At 43.1% G+C, this 20,874-nt stretch overlaps 1 protein-coding gene across 2 annotated transcripts; it reads left to right on the forward strand.

Moving 5' to 3' along the window:
* The first annotated feature begins 134 nt into the window (after nt 1-134).
* LOC129868514 (ribose-phosphate pyrophosphokinase 1) lies at nt 135-20,832 on the forward strand. Of its 2 annotated transcripts, none has more exons than XM_055942573.1 (7): nt 135-531; nt 13,344-13,527; nt 13,810-13,908; nt 16,579-16,703; nt 17,011-17,184; nt 17,387-17,546; nt 18,753-20,832. In XM_055942573.1, exons 1-7 carry the CDS (start codon nt 410-412, stop codon nt 18,843-18,845), a joined length of 957 nt encoding a protein of 318 aa, XP_055798548.1. In that variant the 5' UTR covers nt 135-409; the 3' UTR covers nt 18,846-20,832. The 2 variants fall into 2 exon arrangements, with proteins under 2 accessions (XP_055798548.1, XP_055798547.1); XM_055942572.1 differs by having other exon boundaries at nt 136-531; nt 13,344-13,533.
* The last annotated feature ends 42 nt before the right edge of the window (nt 20,833-20,874 follow it).

A 20,874-nucleotide genomic window follows, 5' to 3' on the forward strand; every position in this document is an offset into this window, starting at 1 on the left:
GTTTTTCCCCGTTCAGTTTTATAATTTTCTTATTCAATACCCCGTCCAAATGGTGGCAGTAATGCACCATTGACATTGGATGCCAACCACCGGTAAACCTCATCGAAGAAGAAGAGGTCGTCCTCACACTCCAGTACAGTAGGTGGCGGTGTATGCAGCTTTCAGTTGGTTGCGATCCGACAATACACATTTTAATAAGAAGAAAGAATCCGAAAAAGACTTGAGTCAACGACCCAACTCATTCTCGTTTGGCAGCTGCAATTTAACCACAGTGGAAAGGAGTCACCGTCCCAAGTTCTAGTCTCCTGTTGGTGGATTAGATACAGAGAAGCTAGCGAACTTGTTTTGATTGTTAGCCGTGTATTTATGTGAGGCTGTTGTTTGGTTACTTAATCCGGATTCCTCCAAAATGCCTAACATAAAGATATTCAGCGGTAGCTCTCATCCGGACCTTGGCCAAAAAATTTCTGACCGCCTGGGACTTGAGTTGGGGAAGGTTGTGACCAAAAAATTCAGCAACCAGGAGACATGGTAGGTTAAAAGTGTTTTAAACAATTCATATATTTGACCGAGTACCAGCTAACTACGGTTAGTTATTTTACCAGTGGGTGAACGTTTTGCCTGGGAATGTTGCTTTGGTTGTTAGCTACGATACAGTAACGTTAGCTAGCTAACTAAAGTTAGCCCACATGGCCGATTGAAAGCGCGAGTGAGTGTGGTAGTTATTGTTGCTAGTTAGCTAACTAAATTAGCTTACTGCAAACGTGTAACACAAGTAATCTAGCTAGCTAACTAGCATTACTTAGATTTGTTGTTAACTTAAAAAATGAGACGGTAAGGGCAGGAGGCCTAACGTTGGAACTGCAACTCCCAAAATCCATGTGGACTATTGTAATGCCGGGCATACACACCACGTTTTTTGCCGTCCCAGACTAATTTTAACGATCGGGGTGAAATTCTATGTATTAACTTGGACTAGGATCAGTACTCCTGGACTCGCGTAGTTTGAGCGGGTGAAGGGCATGCGGATGGTGGCTGTAACGTTATCCAGACTCTTGTCAGATGATGGTTTGATAATGTTTCTTGTAGTATGAGCAGGGCTATGACGCGATTGGTCAAGGACTACTGCCAATGAGCACTCAGCATGTTAGACCAAAACAAGAATGGAAGAGGAAAGTAACAATACGCAGGTTGTCACTGGTTACCACAGCCTAAAACAAAAATTGTGGTCATAATTTAAGGTTAGGGCTAGGCGCAATGTTAGCAGTGTGGTTAAGGTTAGGTTTCAAATCAGTTTTTAATAATTATTTGCATTAATCGTAGCGGTTTAGCCATAATTATGACTCGATGCCTATCACAAAGGCCCAATAGTGTGTGATTGTTGACCTGGGAGTTCCTGCATATGGCCATTCCTGCATCTTTTTTTCAGGGGTGAAGGACACTATCTACTGGTACTATGTACTATTAGACATTGTAGCTAGCTAGCACACCTGTTCCCTTCGATCCTGCCTGCCGAAAACCTGCTAACTCCGGGAAAGCAGTGCCCGACAGGCGGGGGTGAAGTACGCTAACTACATATCATGCCTGCTATGTACTGGTGTCCTAGCTAACTAGCTAGAACACAGTGTCCTTCGCTCCCACTTGCCGAACACCTGCCGTCGATAACAGAACTGCGGGAAAACGTAACCTGACAGGCGGGGGCGAAGGACACTGTCTACCGGTGCCCAATCTATCGTTAGCTAGCTAGCTACCTATCCCGTCTGCTGTGTACCGGTAGGCTGGACAATGGAACAAGTCAAAATTGCTGAAAGAACGTTGGCTAAGCTGGAACACTAGCGCGAGCCCATAGCAAATTAATGTAATTGAACGTTCGCAGAGCCCGTTTTGACTGGAGTGATGCTTAGAGATCCATTTCGCCTAAAAGGCACAATTTTTTCCCCTTTTGAATTTGACCACAATCTGTTTGTTGACAAAACTGGAAGAAAAAAAACTTGTGTATACAGTGAACATCTGCACCTCGATGGTGTCAACTGTGCTTATGTCTGCGTAATGAGAAAGTAGGGAAAAAACTTCTGACTATTGATGATGACAAACGAGCTTGCTGCCCAGACTTACATAATTACAAAGAAGAGATTCTCCTGATTTAAAAATCTAAATAAACACATTGAGATATTTGGCGAAATAGACCGGAATGCCTCTCCAGAGGAAAACAATGGGGGGCGCTCAGCATTCAAAGGACAAAAACTATTTTGGCTAGTGTAACAGTTTAACTTTAGTACGTCCCCTCACCCCGACCTCGGGCGCGAACCAGGGACCCTCTGCACACATCAACAACAGTCACCCACGAAGCGTCGTTACCCATCGCTCCACAAAAGCCGCGGCCCTTGCAGAGCAAGGGGAACCACTACTTCTAGGTTTCAGAGCAAGTGACGTAACTGACTGAAAGGCTGCTAGCTCGCACCACCGCTAACTAGCTAGCCATTTCACATCCGTTACACTCACCCCCCTTTCGACCTCCTCCTTTTCCGCAGCAACCAGTGATCCGGGTCAACAGCATCAATGTAACAGTTTAACTTTAGACCGTCCCCTCGCCCCGACACGGGCGCGAACCAGGGACCTTCTGCACACATCAACAACGGTCGCCCACGAAGCATCGTTACCCATCGCTCCACAAAGGCCGCGGCCCTTGCCGAGCAAGGGGAGGCACTACTTCTAGGTTTCAGAGCAAGTGACGTAACCGACTGAAAGGCTGCTAGCTCGCACCACCGCTAACTAGCTAGCCATTTCACATCCGTTACACTAGCATTTGATGAAAACCGAGCTCGCTGCCCAAACTTACACAATTAGACAGTGGAGATTCTCATGATTAAAATGACATCTGACTTGAAAAAACCGACATACAACACTGCGAGATATTTGGCGAAGTAGACAGACATGCCTATATTTACCCTAATTTTAGTTGTTTACATTTGAACTGAACTCAGCAAAAAAAGAAATGTCCTCTCACTTTCAACTGTGTTTATTTTCAGCAAACTTAACGTGTATAAATATTTGTATCAACCTAAGATTTAATAACTGAGACATAAACTGAACAAGTGCCACTGACGTGACTAACAGAAATGGAATAATGTGTCCCTGAACAAAGGGGTGGTCAAAATCAAAAGTAACAGTCAGTATCTGGTGTGGCCACCAGCTGCTTTAAGTACTGCAGTGCATCTCCTCTTCGTGGACTGCACCAGATTTGCCAGTTCTTGCTGAGAGATGTTACCCCACTCTTCCACCAAGGCACCTGCAAATACCCGGACATTTCTGGGGGGAATGGCCCTAGCCCTCACCCTCCGATCCAACAGGTCCCAGACGTGCTCAATGGGATTGAGATCCGGGCTCTTCGCTGACCATGGCAGAACACTGACATTCCTGTCTTGCAGGAAATCACATACAGAACAAGCAGTATGGCTGGTGGCATTGTCATGCTGGAGGGTCATATCAGGATGAGCCTGCAGGAAGGGTACCACATGAGGGAGGACTGGGATATCCCCTTCCCTGTAACGCACAGCGTTGAGATTGCCTGCAATGACAACAAGCTCAATCCGATGACACACCGCCCCAGACCATGACGGACCCTCCACCTCCAAATCGATCCCGCTCTAGAGTAGAGGTCGACCGATTTAATCGGAATGGCCGATTTCAAGTTTTCATAACAATCAGAAATGTGTATTTTTGGCCACCGATTTAAAAAAAATAAAAAAAATAAAAAAAAAAAAAAAAAAAATATAATAATAAAAAAAAAACTTTTTTATACCTTTTATTTCACTAGGCAAGACAGTTAAGAACACATTCTTATTTTCAATGATGGCCGACGAACGGTGGGTTAACTGCCTTGTTCAGGGGCAGAACGACAGATTTTCACCTTGTCAGCTCGGGGGATCCAATCTTGCAACCTTACAGTTACATTTACATTTAAGTCATTTAGCAGACGCTCTTATCCAGAGCGACTTACAAATTGGTGCATTCACCTAATGACATCCAGTGGAACAGCCACTTTACAATAGTGCATCTAAATCTTTTAAGGGGGGGGGGGGGGGGGCAGAAGGATTGCTTTATCCTATCCTAGGTATTCCTTGAAGAGGTGGGGTTTCAGGTGTCTCCGGAAGGTGGTGATTGACTCCGCTGTCCTGGCGTCGTGAGGGAGTTTGTTCCACCATTGGGGTGCCAGAGCAGCGAACAGTTTTGACTGGGCTGAGCGGGAACTGTACTTCCTCAGTGGTAGGGAGGCGAGCAGGCCAGAGGTGGATGAACGCAGTGCCCTTGTTTGGGTGTAGGGCCTGATCAGAGCCTGAAGGTACTGAGGTGCCGTTCCCCTCACAGCTCCGTAGGCAAGCACCATGGTCTTGTAGCGGATGCGAGCTTCAACTGGAAGCCAGTGGAGAGAGCGGAGGAGCGGGGTGACGTGAGAGAACTTGGGAAGGTTGAACACCAGACGGGCTGCGGCGTTCTGGATGAGTTGTAGGGGTTTGATGGCACAGGCAGGGAGCCCAGCCAACAGCGAGTTGCAGTAATCCAGACGGGAGATGACAAGTGCCTGGATTAGGACCTGCGCCGCTTCCTGTGTGAGGCAGGGTCGTACTCTGCGGATGTTGTAGAGCATGAACCTACAGGAACGGGCCACCGCCTTGATGTTAGTTGAGAACGACAGGGTGTTGTCCAGGATCACGCCAAGGTTCTTAGCGCTCTGGGAGGAGGACACAATGGAGTTGTCAACCGTGATGGCGAGATCATGGAACGGGCAGTCCTTCCCCGGGAGGAAGAGCAGCTCCGTCTTGCCGAGGTTCAGCTTGAGGTGGTGATCCGTCATCCACAGTGATATGTCTGCCAGACATGCAGACTAGTCCAATGCAATAACACCTGCCTCTCTCTCGTTGCACTCCACAAGGAGACTGCCTGTTACGCGAATGCAGTAAGCCAAGGTAAGTTGCTAGCTAGCATTAAACTTATCTTATAAAAAACAATCAATCATAACCACTAGTTAACTACACATGGTTGATGATATTACTAAATATTATCTAGCGTGTCCTGCGTTGCATATAAACTGACTGAGCATACAAGTATCTAAGTATCTGACTGAGCGGTGGTAGGCAGAAGCAGGTGCGAAAACATTCATTCAAACAGCACTTTCGTGCGTTTTGCCGGCAGCTCTTCGTTGTGCGTCAAGCATTGCGCTGTTTATGACTTCAAGCCTATCAACTCCCGAGATGAGGCTGGTGTAACCGAAGTGAAATGGCTAGCTAGTTAGCGCGCGCTAATAGTGTTTCAAACGTCACTCGCTCTGAGCCTTCTAGTAGTTTTTCCAAATGGTGTATAGAGGGAAATAGTCCTATAATAACTACAACCTAAAACTTCTTACCTTACAACAGGCCTACAAGCCCTCAGTCCATCCTCTATCAGCCTATTGCGGACAGTCTGAGCACACCTGGTGTAACTCGGCAGCTGTTGTTGACATCCTGTACCTGTCCCGCAGGTGTGAGGTTCGGATGTACCGATCCTGTGCAGGTGTTACACGTTGTCTGCCACTGCGAGGATGATCAGCTGTCCGTCCTGTCTCCCTGTAGCGCTGTCTTAGGCGTCTCACAGTACGGACATTGCAATTTATTGCCCTGGCCACATCTGCAGTCCTCTTGCCCCCTTGCAGCATGCCTAAGGCATGTTCACACAGATGAGCAGGGATCCTGGGCATCTTTCTTTTTGTGTTTGGTGTTTTTCCAGAGTCAGTAGAAAGGCCTCTTTAGAGTCCTAAGTTTTCATAACTGTGACCTTAGTTGCCTACCGTCTGTAAGCTTTTAGTGCCTTAACGACCGTTCCACAGGTGCATGTTCATTAATTGTTCATGGTTCACTGAACAAGCAAACCCTTTACAATGACGATCTGTGAAGTTATTTGGATTTTTACGAATGATCTATGAAAAGACAGGGTCCTGAAAAAATATAGATAGACACAGACAACAACAAAAAAAATATATGGGAAGCAGGCAAATGCCTTTCACTGAGTTGTGCAAAGAGAGACTGACAAGGGTGAGACAATTCATTTTAATTTATCTTAATGTTCTTTTGTTGATGACACTATTTGATGGGTTAAATAAGCTTTTAATTTGACATGTCAAATAACACAGTTCTATTATAGAGTGTTCTGAATTTGCACGTGCAAGCCAAGCGCCACCACTACTATCAGTAGCACTGTCAAAGCTGTACAATAAAGTCTGCAAACACTGGCCACAAACGATGTGTTTACAATACCGCGTTGGTAATAAAGCATTATTTGTTCGGCCCCCCCCCCCCCAACTTCTGGGGTAGCAAGCTAGCTTGGTACGTAGCTAGCCTGAAAACAATAACCAGTAGAAACTGCAGTCATTTTCACTATTCTTAGCAATGATTTAGGAATCCTTGTAAGGATTAGGCACAATGGTTGAATTTGCGGTTTGCCTTAAAAATAAAAGTACGTCTTTGAAAGTGATGTAGAAGGTTACAATTGGTGGAATCATGCCATATTAAGAATAAATAATGGGACTCCCAATCACGGCCGGATGTGATACAGCCTGTATTCGAACCAGGGACTGTAGTGACACCTCTTGCACTGAGATTCTATGGCTTAGACGGCTGTGTGTGTGTGTGTTAACTATTTAACTGTACTAGAATGATAACGAATGATATCGGTATTTTTTTTTGGCAAGGAAAATATTGGATATTGATATCGGCCAAAAAATGTAATATCGGTTTATCAGTACTCTTCAACTAACGCAGCACTGTATCGCATTAGTGTTATGGGTGAATAAAGACCTGATTGACAAACGCGATACACAACATCCGGGATTTGCATTTAGCCACTAGCATAGTGGCAGAAAATGGTGTTTCATAAGGAAAGTATGCATATTTTCCCTGTTATTTATTATTTCCCCCCGCCTTCTTACCATTTAAATAAAGTTTAGGAAATTGAAGCCTATGCAGCCTGTAATGGGTTATGTTTTAAGTACGAACCGGTCCATGAGAGAGATAAATGTATTGCAGGCTGCTTACAATGCATTTGGACGGTAAGATGACACTACTCAATACCGTCATGTGGTGTCCTTTGGGCTACAAAAGACCATAGCTCTACTGGTAAAATGCACATGATCATGGGTGTACTCTGGACAGAGCAAAATTTTGTAACCGGAAAGGGTTGGGAACCACTGCTCTAGTTAGGGTAGTTGATGTGCTCTATTTGCAACAACTGATTTTCCCTCCAACATAATTGAAATAGTTTTGATAAGACAACTTATCTTTTCATATTGCCATATTACTTGCTACTCGTGAGTTGCTGTACTGTTCCTATTAGTGATATAAAATCCCATGATCCAGTAGTCTTTGACTTGCTTACCTCAAATCAAATTTTATTTGTCACATACACATGGTTAGCAGATGTTAATGCGAGTGTAGCGAAATGCTTGTGCTTCTAGTTCCGACAATGCAGTAATAACCAACAAGTAATCTAACCTAACAATTCCACAACTACTACCTTATACACACAAGTGTAAAGGGATAAAGAATATGTACATAAAGATATATGAATGAGTGATGGTACAGAACGGCATAGGCAGGATGCAGTAGATGGTATAGAGTACAGTATATACATATGAGATGAGTAATGTAGGGTATGTAAACATAAAGTGGCATAGTTTAAAGTGGCTAGTGATACATGTATTACATAAAGATGGCAAGATGCAGTAGATGATATAGAGTACAGTATATACATATACATATGAGATGAGTAATGTAGGGTATGTAAACATATTAAGTGGCATTGTTTAAAGTGGCTAGTGGTACATTTTTACATAATTTCCATCAATTCCCATTTAAAGTGGCTGGAGTTGAGTCAGTATTTTGGCAGCAGACGCTAAATGTTAGTGGTGGCTATTTAACAGTCTGATGGCCTTGAGATAGAAGCTGTTTTTCAGTCTCTCGGTCCCTGCTTTGATGCACCTGTACTGACCTCGCCTTCTGGATGATAGCGGGGTGAACAGGCAGTGGCTTGGGTGGTTGTTGTCCTTGATGATCTTTATGGCCTTCCTGTGACATCGGGTGGTGTAGGTGTCCTGGAGGGCAGGTAGTTTGCCCCCGGTGATGCGTTGTGCAGACCTCACTACCCTCTGGAGAGCCTTACGGTTGTGGGCGGAGCAGTTGCCGTACCAGGCGGTGATACAGCCCGACAGGATGCTCTCGATTGTGCATCTGTAGAAGTTTGTGAGTGCTTTTGGTGTCAAGCCGAATTTCTTCAGCCTCCTGAGGTTGAAGAGGCGCTGCTGCGCCTTCTTCACAACGCTGTCTGTGTGGGTGGACCAATTCAGTTTGTCCGTGATGTGTACACCGAGGAACTTAAAAATTTCCACCTTCCCCACTACTGTCCCGTCGATGTGGATAGGGGGGTGCTCCCTCTGCTGTTTCCTGAAGTCCACAATCATCTCCTTTGTTTTGTTGACGTTGAGTGTGAGGTTATTTTCCTGACACCACACTCCGAGGGCCCTCACCTCCTCCCTGTAGGCCGTCTCATCGTTGTTGGTAATCAAGACTACCACTGTAGTGTCATCCGCAAACTTGATGATTGAGTTGGAGGCGTGCATGGCCACGCAGTCGTGGGTGAACAGGGAGTACAGGAGAGGGCTCAGAACGCACCCTTGTGGGGCCCCAGTGTTGAGGATCAGCGGGGCGGAGATGTTGTTACCTACCCTCACCACCTGGGGGCGGCCCGTCAGGAAGGCCAGTACCCAGTTGCACAAGGCGGGGTCGAGACCCAGGGTCTCGAGCTTGATGACGAGTTTGGAGGGTACTATGGTGTTAAATGCTGAGCTGTAGTCGATGAACAGCATTCTCACATAGGTATTCCTCTTGTCCAGATGGGTTAGGGCAGTGTGCAGTGTGGTTGCGATTGCGTCGTCTGTGGACCTATTGGGTCGGTAAGCAAATTGGAGTGGGTCTAGGGTGTCCGGTAGGGTGGTGATATGGTCCTTGACTAGTCTCTCAAAGCACTTCATGATGACAGAAGTGAGTGCTACGGGGCGGTAGTCGTTTAGCTCAGTTACCTTAGCTTTCTTGGGAACAGGAACAATGGTGGCCCTCTTGAAGCATGTGGGAACAGCAGAATGGGATAATGATTGATTGAATATGTCCGTAAACACACCAGCCAGCTGGTCTGCGCATGCTCTGAGGACGCGGCTGGGAATGCCGTCTGGGCCTGCAGCCTTGCGAGGGTTAACACGTTTAAATGTTTTACTCACCTCGGCTGCAGTGAAGGAGAGCCCGCAGGTTTTGGTAGCGGGCACTGTCAGTGGCACTGTATTGTCCCCAAAGCGAGCAAAAAAGTTATTTAGCCTGTCTGGGAGCAAGACATCCTGGTCCGCGATGGGGCTGGTTTTCTTTTTGTAATCCGTGATTGACTGTAGACCCTGCCACATACCTCTTGTGTCTGAGCTGTTGAATTGCGACTCTATTTTGTCTCTATACTGGGACTTAGCTTGTTTGATTGCCTTGCGGAGAGAATAGCTACACTGTTTGTATTCGGTCATGTTTCCGGTCACCTTGCCCTGGTTAAAAGCAGTGGTTCGCGCTTTCAGTTTCACGCGAATGCTGCCGTCAATCCACGGTTTCTGGTTTGGGAATGTTTTAATCGTTGCTGTGGGTACGACATCGTCAATGCACTTTCTAATGAACTCGCTCACCGAATCAGCGTATTCGTCAATATTGTTGTTGGACGCAATGCGGAACATATTCCAATCCGCGTGATCGAATCAGTCTTGAAGCGTGGAATCAGATTGGTCGGACCAGTGTTGAACAGACCTGAGCGAGGGAGCTTGTTGTTTTAGTTTCTGTTTGTAGGCTGGAAGCAACAAAATGGAGTCGTGGTCAGCTTTTCCGAAAGAAGGGCGGGGGGGGGGGGGGGGGGGGGCTTATATGCGTCGCGGAAGTTAGTATAACAATGATCCAAGGTTTTACCAGCCCTGGTAGCACAATCGATATGCTGATAGAATTTAGGAAGTTTTGTTTTCAGATTAGCCTTGTTAAAATCCCCAGCTACGATGAATGCAGCCTCAGGGTGTGTGGTTTCCAGTTTACAAAGAGTCAGATAAAGTTCGTTCAGGGCCATCGATGTGTCTGCTTGGGGGGGAATATATACGGCTGTGATTATAATCGAAGAGAATTCCCTTGGTAGATAATGCGGTCGACATTTGATTGTGAGGAATTCTAGATCAGGTGAACAGAATGACTTGAGTTCCTGTATGTTGTTATGATCACACCACGTCTCGTTAATCATAAGGCATACACCCCCGCCCCTCTTCTTACCAGAAAGATGTATGTTTCTGTCGGCGCGATGCGTGAAGAAACCAGCTGGCTGCACCGACTCCGTTAGCGTCTCTTGAGTTAGCCATGTTTCCGTGAAGCAGAGAACGTTACAATCTCCGATGTCTCTCTGGAATGTTACCCTTGCTCGGATTTCATCAACCTTATTGTCAAGAGACTGGACATTGGCGAGTAGTATGCTAGGGAGTGGAGCGCGATGTGCCCGTCTCCGAAGCCTGACCAGGAGACCGCTACGTTTGCCCCTTGCCGGCTGGGATCAGATCCATTGTATTGGGTGGAAGGCAAAACACTGGATCCGTTTCGGGATAGTCATATTCCTGGTCGTAACGATGGTGAGTTGACGTTGCTCTTATATTCAGTAGTTTCTCCCGACTGTATGTAATGAAACCTAAGATTACCTGGGGTACCAATGTAAGGAATAACACATAAAAAAACAAAATACTGCATATTTTCCAAGGAACGCGAAGCGAGGCGGCCATCTCGGTCGGCGCCGGAAGTACCTGTGGCCGGGTATAAGTAACAAGTGCCTTTTGAGATGTAAAAAGCCTGAGGAATTGGTTTACCTGGAGGTTTGTAATAATAGTGTTGACATCCATAGGGTTGTTCAAACTCCACAGTTTCTTCAAGTTAAATGGTGGTGGTATAATATGCAGGAATCACTCTGCCATTTCCTAGTTGCTAAAATTTGAATAGTTCGCCTAATTTCAGTTTGTGACGAAACAAGCAATGTATAAAATAGTCACTATCATCTAAACTGCTGCAAAATATATTTTCAATAACAAAATATTGTATTTTTCAGCTGTTTGAAGCTGGTGTACAAAACTGAAAAGCAAAATATGCAGAAAATGTAAGAATGGAAAGCATAGAAAATGTCCACAAACAGATATTTACTGCTCCTTAGTCTTGCATTAAATGAGTGACCGATCTATAACTCATATTTCTATGTGACTTTGGTTGGGTCACCCAAACAATTACATATTGCAGCTTTAAACGACAGAATAGTTGTTAGGACAGGAATGTATGACTGTGAATTAGGCCTGACCCCATTTAGTTGACTGGTCGATGGGCTGTTGGTCGACCTGAGATTTTTTTGTTGAGCAGTTGCAAAAAAATGGCACGTCTTGATTGACGCCTGTTTCAGTGGACTAATCCATTGCGGAGGCCGCGGGGATGGGAACACCAATACCACCAGTAGTACATTTACTGTTAATTCCCATAAGTTGTAACCTACAATGTTTGTTTTGTTAACTTAATTTTGGTTAATGCATTCATTATTATTAGTCTTTTACAGTTCCCATTTTCAGAGTTGACACGCTGTTTGCAGAGCGCACAACCTAGGCTACACTTGTGAGAAACAAGTTTTGGTTTATTTTGTTCCATTTACGATTTGTCAATTTATTCATTGTTTTGTTTGGAGTGTTCCTGTCAATGTTGATTAAGGATGCCCACCTGAATACGCATAGAAGTAGGCCTAGGCTACCTGGCCTGCGCACAAATGTAGGCTTATAAATGTGGAGATCTGATAGCATGTCTGTCTATACTCACCACCACTAATGAGCTGTGGAACTTCTAAAAGTACGTTTTTTTTCACCTCAAACAGCAAGTAATTTTATACTGAACAAAAATATAAATGGAACATTTCAATGATTTTACTGAGTTACAGTTCATATATGGAAATCAGTAAATGCTAAATATATTAAGTCCAAATCTATGGATTTCACATGACTGGGAATACAGATATGCATCTATTGGTCACAGATACAAAAAAAAAATGTAGGGACATGGATCAGAAAACCAGTCAGTATCTGGTATGACCACCATTTGCCTCATGCAGACACATCTCCTTTGCGTAGAGTTGATCAGGCTGTTTGGAACATTTCCGGGATCTTTTATAATACAGCTCATGAAATATGGGACCAACACTTTACATGTTGCGTTTATATTTTTGTTCACTGGAATGTAGCCTATCTGAAAAATCTTTCCAGCTCTCTCCCTTTCGACAACCACTTGGAGTGAAGGGGGTGGGGGGGAAGAGTCATGCTCTGATCCGGATTGATACACCATAAAATTGTCTTACCTGATTGCTTATCTCTAGTGCAAATAGCCTACATCTGTGTCTGTCTGAAACTCACTGGCAGAACTCTGAGGGTCCAGAATATTTTATACAATGTCTTAAGCTTATTTGTGCAAGCTTGTGGCTGGATCTAGTTGATAAAATGTTTCAAGTTTTTTGCAGACAGGCCATGTGATTTATTTTTATCAGGATATTTCTTACTGCTGACTGCAATGTTTTTATTTGTTGACTTTATGTGGGCTATTTTTACATAGATGGCAATAGTTACTTTTAGATTTCTATAATTCATTTGTGATTAATAAAAATTATATACATGACAATGATTTTGCGATACATAGACTTTATTATAAAATAAATGAAACGCTTCCACAAATGTGCATATGAAAATCATAACTGGCGAGCAGATCGTTAGAAAGGGGAAGTTAAATTGGCATTCCAAATGGAAAAGGTTGCCGACCCCTGGTGTAACCTATTATCGGAAACTTCGGGAGCATAATGGCAGAATCTGCGAATGCCAGTTGGAGGTGGTGGTTCGGGAACCGTTTTCCCCCCTGCTGGTTAGGCTATCTTGATCTCTGGCTCCCTCTTGAGTCATTTGTCTTAATTATTGAATCACCGTTTGCTTAAAGCATCAGACAATCTTAGTAGCCTACATATAGTTGATTTTATTGAGAGTGCGCGCAAGAGGGGTTTTAACATTTCCAACAGCATTTCTTTCCTTTTTTGGGGGGTGGGTGAATATATGGATCATTTGTTGAGTGTTTTTGTCTATTGACCTGGAAGCCCATGATGCCATGATTTATGTACATTAACAGATTAGTCTTCATGTTCTCTACCTGTCACCATGTATAGCCTACTGTCTGACAGTCTATGATTTGATCCTGCAGCGTGGAGATCGGGGAGAGTGTCAGAGGAGAGGATGTCTACATTGTCCAGAGTGGTTGTGGTGAGATTAATGATAACTTAATGGAGCTCCTCATCATGATCAATGCCTGTAAGATTGCCTCTGCCTCACGAGTCACGGCTGTCATCCCCTGTTTCCCATATGCAAGACAAGACAAGAAGGACAAGGTGGGGGTGAGGGAAACTTAAATAGTTTGTTCTGTTCACAGCATCAACACACTTCACACTATCCATATAAATCAGTCTATTTGCTTTGATTTCATACATTTGACTGCTTCACAGAAATGCCATATTGGGCAAACCAATTTGGTTGATTAGAATATAACTGCCAAAGCTAATTCAGAAAGGAGATGGGTCTCCCTCTTAGTAAATTGTTTTAATTGCATTTTCTCAATGGACTTTCTGCATGCATTGTATGAGAATAGAGATTAGCATTTTTTTTCTAAACAGAGTCGGGCTCCCATCTCTGCAAAGCTGGTGGCCAACATGTTGTCAGTGTCAGGAGCCGATCACATAATCACCATGGACCTGCACGCCTCGCAGATACAGGTGAGCCTTCTGGCACATTATTTGGTTTGTTCTATCTATATTGCAGTCACTAGTGTGACAACTAAGAAGTACAAATGATTGATTAGGCTATGAGATAGTTAAGTACTATAAACGGTTGCCTGACAACGTCACAAATGATGCACGCGCATCGCAAGTGTAGAAGGCTGTGTTATGATTCTGAACGATCAGATGTCAAGCAACAATTACAAGAAGCTGCTATGTGGGGAATCCTAGGTGGCTGGTTTCAGATAAAACATTTTTTGTAGTGCTGAGAAATAAGAGCTTTTTGAGGTCGGTTTGGTTTTGGTTCGATTATTACAAAATAATCATGGTTTTCAGTTTCAATATTTGTTTTTGTATTTTACATGAAACGCATTATAAAATGATTAGAGCTTTTTAATGTAAAAGCCAGTCAAAAATGGTGAACATTCAATTGCCAAAACATTGAAAATATTCGCTTCTCTGTCAGGTCCATCAAGGAATATTTTTTTCCCCCCATTCCTAAAAGTCATCTCATCACTGCTCAGGCAGTAGCAGCCAGCCAGAAAACCATCTAACGTTATCTCTGTTCTCCCCATACTGTACTGTCTTTAGTCATCCTATTTAGCTAGGCCAGCCGGCCTAAGTATGCTGCAGAGCTGTCTGATAATCATTTTGCTAGTTCTTCAAAGTAAATGAGGCATACTTTCACGAACTCTCTATCCCTCTTGTCGTTTTGTCTACATTCCTCCCATGTGGGCTTGGGTGTATCTAACCTAACATAGCAGGCATCAGTGAACCAATCTGTCCGAGCCGGAAAAGAACTGGCGCAGTGGATTATGTTCATTGTAGTTAACTACCACGGTTCTGTGCTGAACTAGGTTGAATATTTATTAATGAAATCTACAACTCCCTTCAGCCCAGCGTCCCATATAGTTCTTGACTTCATTTCTCTCATGAATGATTTGATGTCTCCAGATAAATGTTGCATTGGGTTCACAAAACCCGCCCGAACTAAATGGGCTTCAAGTACGCTGAACAAAAATATAAATCTAACTTGCAACAATTTCAAAGATTTTACTTAGTTACAGTTGATATGAGGAAATCGGTCAATTGAAATGAATGCATTGGGCCCTAATCTAAGTATTTCACATGACTGAGAATACAGATATGGATCTGTTGGTCACCATATACTGTACCTTAAAAAAAATGTAGGGGTTTGGATCAGAAAAGCAGTCAGTATCTGGTGTGACCACCATATTTTCCTCATGCAGCGCACCACATCTCCTTCACTTAGAGTTGATCAGGCTGTTGATTGGCCAGTGGAATGTTGTCCGACTCCTCGTCAATGGCTGTGTGAAGTTGCTGGATATTGGCAAGAACTGAAACGCTGTCGTACACCTTGATCCAGAGCATCCCATACATGCTCAATGGGTGACATGTCTGAGTATGCAGGTCATGGAAGAACTGAGAAATTTTCAGCTTCCAGGAATTGTGTACAGATCCTTGTGGCATGGAGCCGTGCATCATGCTGAAACATGAGGTGATGGTGGTGGATGAATGGTACGACAATGGGCATCAGGATCTCGTGACAGTATCTCTGTGCATTCAAATTGCCATAAGGTCAAGACCCTGGTGAGGACTACAAGCACACAGATGAGCTTCCCTGAGAATGCTTCTGACAGTTTGTGCAGAAATGATTTTGTTGTGCAAATCCTCTGTTTAATCAGCTGTCTGGGTGGATGGTCTCCGTTGATCCGCAAGTGAAGAATTTTGATGTGGTCCTGGGCTGGCGTGGGTACACGTGGTCTGCGGTTGTGAAGCCAGTTGGACACACTGCCAAATTCTCAAACGACATTGGAGGTTGCTTATGGTAGAGAAATTGATAACATTTTCTGGCAACAGCTCTGGTGGATATTCCTGCAGTCAGTATGCCAATTGCACGCCCCCTCAACTTGAGACATCTGTGGCATTGTGTTGAGTGACACAACTGCACATTTTAGTGGCCTTTTATTGTCCCCAGCACACGGTGCACCTGTGTAATAATCGTGCTGTTTAATCAGCTTGATATGCTACACCTGTCAGGTGGATGGATTATCTTGGCAAAGGAGAAATGCTCACTAACAGGGATGTAAACAAATTTGGTAACAATTTAAAGAAAAATAAGCATTTGTATGGAACATTTCTGTGCTCTTTTATTTCAGCTCATGAAACATGGGATCAACACTTAACATGTTTTCTAATTTTTGTTCAGTGAAATTGAACCGACGTTAGTCAATTAGTTGTTTAATAACCGAAAAACCACTCAAATTAAGTTATTTCCGCCGCACCAGTATTTTGTTCATGATACCATATCTTATTTTGACTTGTGTCACGTCTATATGACAATTTTGCTAACTAACATCTGTTACGATCTATTTGAGACTTACTTTGTAAACTGTATAAGTGCTTATTTTGCTAATGTATTTGTTTTTAATAAACATTTAGATCAAAATATAGTTTACATGTTGTCAACCCCATCTGTATTGCCCCAAGGAGGTGCGTGCATCAGTTTGGTTTCTAAACAACATACTGTCAATAGTGAGCCACGTGAACGTTTCTCCAAAAATCTGTTGCAAGTAAGGCCGTTTGAAGACACTGACTAGTGATCCTTTATCTTACCACGGGTTTGCTCACTGTATGCCTCTGTAGGGGTTCTTTGATATCCCCGTGGACAATCTATACGCGGAGCCAGCTGTGCTGAAATGGATCAAAGAGAACATCAATGAGTGGAAGAATTGCACCGTTGTGTCTCCTGATGCTGGAGGAGCCAAAAGGTAGATTGGAGGAGGCCAATGGGCCTGTAGATGCTTCATCATTGCAATGGGTCAAAAGGACAGATTTGAGTTGTTAGAAATATTAGCATTGTTGAAAGGATTGTTATTGCTTAATTCATTAAGGGATTTGTCAAGTTCACCTCAGGAAAGTATTTTTGATACCATCCTTACAGTGCTTGGATTAATCATAGAATCATAAACCTGTGTCTTACTATATATTCCCTTCCTCCTATAGATGTGACTTTGTGGAATGGTTGACATCACCTGCAGTACCATAACCTCACCAATCTGTGGATTCCCTTTGCAGGGTCACCTCTATAGCAGACAGGCTGAATGTGGACTTCGCCCTAATCCACAAAGAGCGGAAGAAGGCTAACGAGGTGGACCGCATGGTCCTGGTGGGGGACGTGAAGGACCGAGTGGCCATCTTGGTTGATGACATGGCAGACACATGCGGCACCATCTGCCACGCTGCAGATAAGTGTGTTTAAGCTACATACATTTACAGAGACTGAATACTTAATCTTTTAAATGTACAACAAATACAGACCGGAGCTATTACATCCGTTTTTAAGGAAGTCTCTGAAAAGAAAATGTATGGATAGCAAAGTTTATTTTTAAAATGTATTTTTTACAAACAGAATGTGGAGATTCAACCAAATGTTTTGTTTCTGAATATCCAGGCTTGTGTCTGCTGGAGCCACAAAGGTCTATGCCATCTTGACCCATGGGATCTTTTCAGGCCCTGCTATCACTCGCATCAACAACGCCTGTTTTGAGGCTGTGGTTGTCACAAATACCATCCCTCAGGAGGATAAGATGAAACACTGTTCAAAAATACAGGTTAGAATCCCAAGCTCATCACAGGAGCTCAGCACCTGATGTTTCCTTGTAGTTGCAGAGTTTAGATCACTTGGGGAATTGAAACATAAACATTCCATTATTTTCAAAAATGATAAGTTGAGTTGTTTTGACAAATGTTTTTCTGTCCCAAATTACAGATCACATGACACCAGTACAAGCACACATACCAACCTCCCTCCACCCCATGAAAACCTTTCAAACTTTGTCCAAACAATGTTCAATGATTACCTAAGCAGCAGGCTGTCAACAATCTTAATTTCAATGGCTCAGCATGTTGCCTGGACTACTTACATTTCTGCTTGATTGATTCTTACTGTGTATTGCATTGTCTAACTCCTTACTGTTCTGAACATTTCCAAATCTGGGAGTTTAGTTACTGCAGTGTTTCCTCTGGAAGAATTTGTACTAGGGATTCTATAATATTTATGAACGACTTCAGCTCAGTTCTGGTGACTTTTAAAAAAAGGACTCCACCACACCCCGGTTGCCACTACTCAACAAAAAATCTGTCTCGGCAAAATTGGAAGTCACTCCCCCAAAATTATTTTGAGTTATGATGGCGTTTTACTCCAAGTTACCCTACAATTGACGCGTGTTACATTTAGCCCCACTCCCCTATGCACTAACAGCAAATTGTGGAGTGGTAACACGCTTAACCATGCCACTGCTAAAAACTCAGGGTTTAAAATGGTGCAGTTCATGCATATTTAGGAGATGAGAAATAAATAAAGTAGGAATCGAAAGCTAGGATCCCCCTGTTTTCCCCGCGTTAGGAAGAATTGTTGTGCGTTGACTGCTTGTCCGAATGCATGTTTCACTCCCTATGGCACCTGTAACTTGACTGGGCCTCGAGGAATATTTATCTTGGGTAGAACACACAAAAACATGCTGACAAAAAATGTATAAACTGTTCTAGTATGGGGTTGTCTGAATGTTCTATTCATTACTCATTTTGTTTGCAGAGGAAGTAAATGTGGACTGATCCTGGATCTTCAGTGTGCCTTGGCAAAACATTTTGTTCCATATTTTTTTGTGCAATGATTTTAACTGTAGCAGAAGCACTGACCTACTGGTGGTGTTATTTCGTTAACCAATTGCTTTCATTGTGGTTTGAAATTTTCATCTGTGGGGGAAATAAGTTTGGGTGATAATTTGATTTATAATTTTTTTCACTCATCCTTTCAGGTTATTGACATCTCCATGATTCTGGCTGAGGCTATTCGCCGGACACACAACGGCGAGTCAGTGTCGTATCTCTTCAGCCATGTTCCCTTGTAACATCCCATGAACAACCCCACCCTGCTTTCACTGGAAACCTGTACCAAAGGACGGGTGTCTGGAGCACCACCATCTCAGCCCATCCATTTATTCCCCATCTCAGGAAGGAAGGAAATACTGTGGGGTCAATTTAAAAAAAGCTCCTTGCCAATATTCTGTTACAGTGCACTGGCTATCAACTGGTTTGACCTTTTGACTTACCAAATGAAGATTTTAGTTAATTGGTGTATTAATATGCCAGGCTGTTTCATATTGGCATTGTCTGCCATGTTGTCTCACATAGGCTTTGTGTATTACAAGATTGAAAAGCTCTAGTTTACATTGCTGCTGACAGCCATTTTGAGAGAAATGTTCACGCCAATATGGCGTTATGTTTAATGAGCTTGTTATTTTATGTTACTGATCTGTTTTTTCCGCTACAAGGCGGTCTATCCACTTGCATTTCCTAGATAATTTTATAATTTTGAGATGCTTGTACTGATAGAACTCTGCATTTACACAGTTCAACAACAAAGCATTGTGTACTGTTTACATCTACGCTTTAGTTAGACTTTAGTTGTTTTTATGCCTTTATTTCAAGCTATATTCTAGGACGTGTTTGCAGTTCCAATTCCAAGTGTCCTTAGTTCTATGCCTTGGTGTGTTGATACTATGATTTTAATATTTAGTTGCATGATTTTTATGTAGTTGTAATCAAAGCATGACTTGCAGTGCACACATACAGGTAACTGCCAAAATAAAGGAAACCCCAACATAGTGTCTTAAATAGGGCGTTGGGGCACCACGAGCCACCAGAACAGCTTCAATGTGCCTTGGCGTAGATTCTACAAGTCTCTAGAACTCTATTGGAGGAATGTGACACCATTCTTCCACGAGAAATTCCATCATTTGGTGTTTTCTTGATGGTGGTGGAAAACACAATCTCCCATAAGTGTTGAATCGTGTTGAGACCCTTTAAACCCTCTATGCTCCTTTGAGACCCCTCTTTCAAAGTCACTGAGATATCTTTTAGACATGGTAGCCAAAATAATGGGAAACGGGGCATTTTTGTACATGACCTTAAGCATGATGGGATGTTTTAATTGCGTAATTAACTCAAACTCCATCTATGTGGCTGCAACTGCTTTCAATATACTTTGAATCCCTCATTCACTCAAGTGTTTCCTTTTATTTTGGTATTACCTCTACCTAATGAATGTGATTCAATATCATGCACATCTGCCATATTTATAAATCAAGCAATAATGCGTGTAGTGCATGGAGCCTAATGTAGCTGTCACATTATTTGAGCTTTACGAATCCAGGTGGTTTTGCGTAGCGGTATTGGGAAGTTTAAATTATATGACCTTTCACGCTAAAATTCGGGAAGCCTAAGGGCACTCGCCATTTGGGGTAGCATGCACCCTTTCAAAACTTCAGTTCAGTCTATTTCGAAAACAATGGCTTGTGTAGCCTGCCCATGTGTAAGGCCTGCTTACATCTTTTTCTTTCGAGTATTAAGTATTATCAGTCCGTCCTATAACGCTCAAACACGGCTGTAGCTGCTTCAAGACTCGGTAAAAGCAATCCACACCAAGACCATTATACCCCAGAATCGAATCTGATTTTACTGTTTAAGCCAATGTGTGTAAATGTGTCTGATTTTAGCTGAGATTATAGCTCTTTAAACCTACTCTGACACATTTTGATTGATTTGAGGATCCCTGTTGCCTTAAAGTGAAAATGTGCCAGATTTAATATTGTTTCCATAAGATCTCCACAACATCGAGACTAGAAATGAATGTATTGGGTTATGAATTTGGAACAATAAAATTATATCTGGAACTTTGTATAGATAAAAAAAAAAAAAGTGTTTATCTATGCAATTCAAATTAACGACCTGGGAGTGGGGAATTTGGCAGTCAGAGGGCTTAGTCTAAAGTCCCTGTTATGTTCATATGTATGCATTGTATTCCCTTGATGTATAATAAAGCAATTTCCTTTGGGATAGATGCATCACACAAAAACACTGCATGCCTACTACCAAATA

Source organism: Salvelinus fontinalis, chromosome 13 (assembly GCF_029448725.1).
Source record: "Salvelinus fontinalis isolate EN_2023a chromosome 13, ASM2944872v1, whole genome shotgun sequence".
Classification (NCBI taxonomy): Eukaryota; Metazoa; Chordata; class Actinopteri; order Salmoniformes; family Salmonidae; genus Salvelinus; species Salvelinus fontinalis.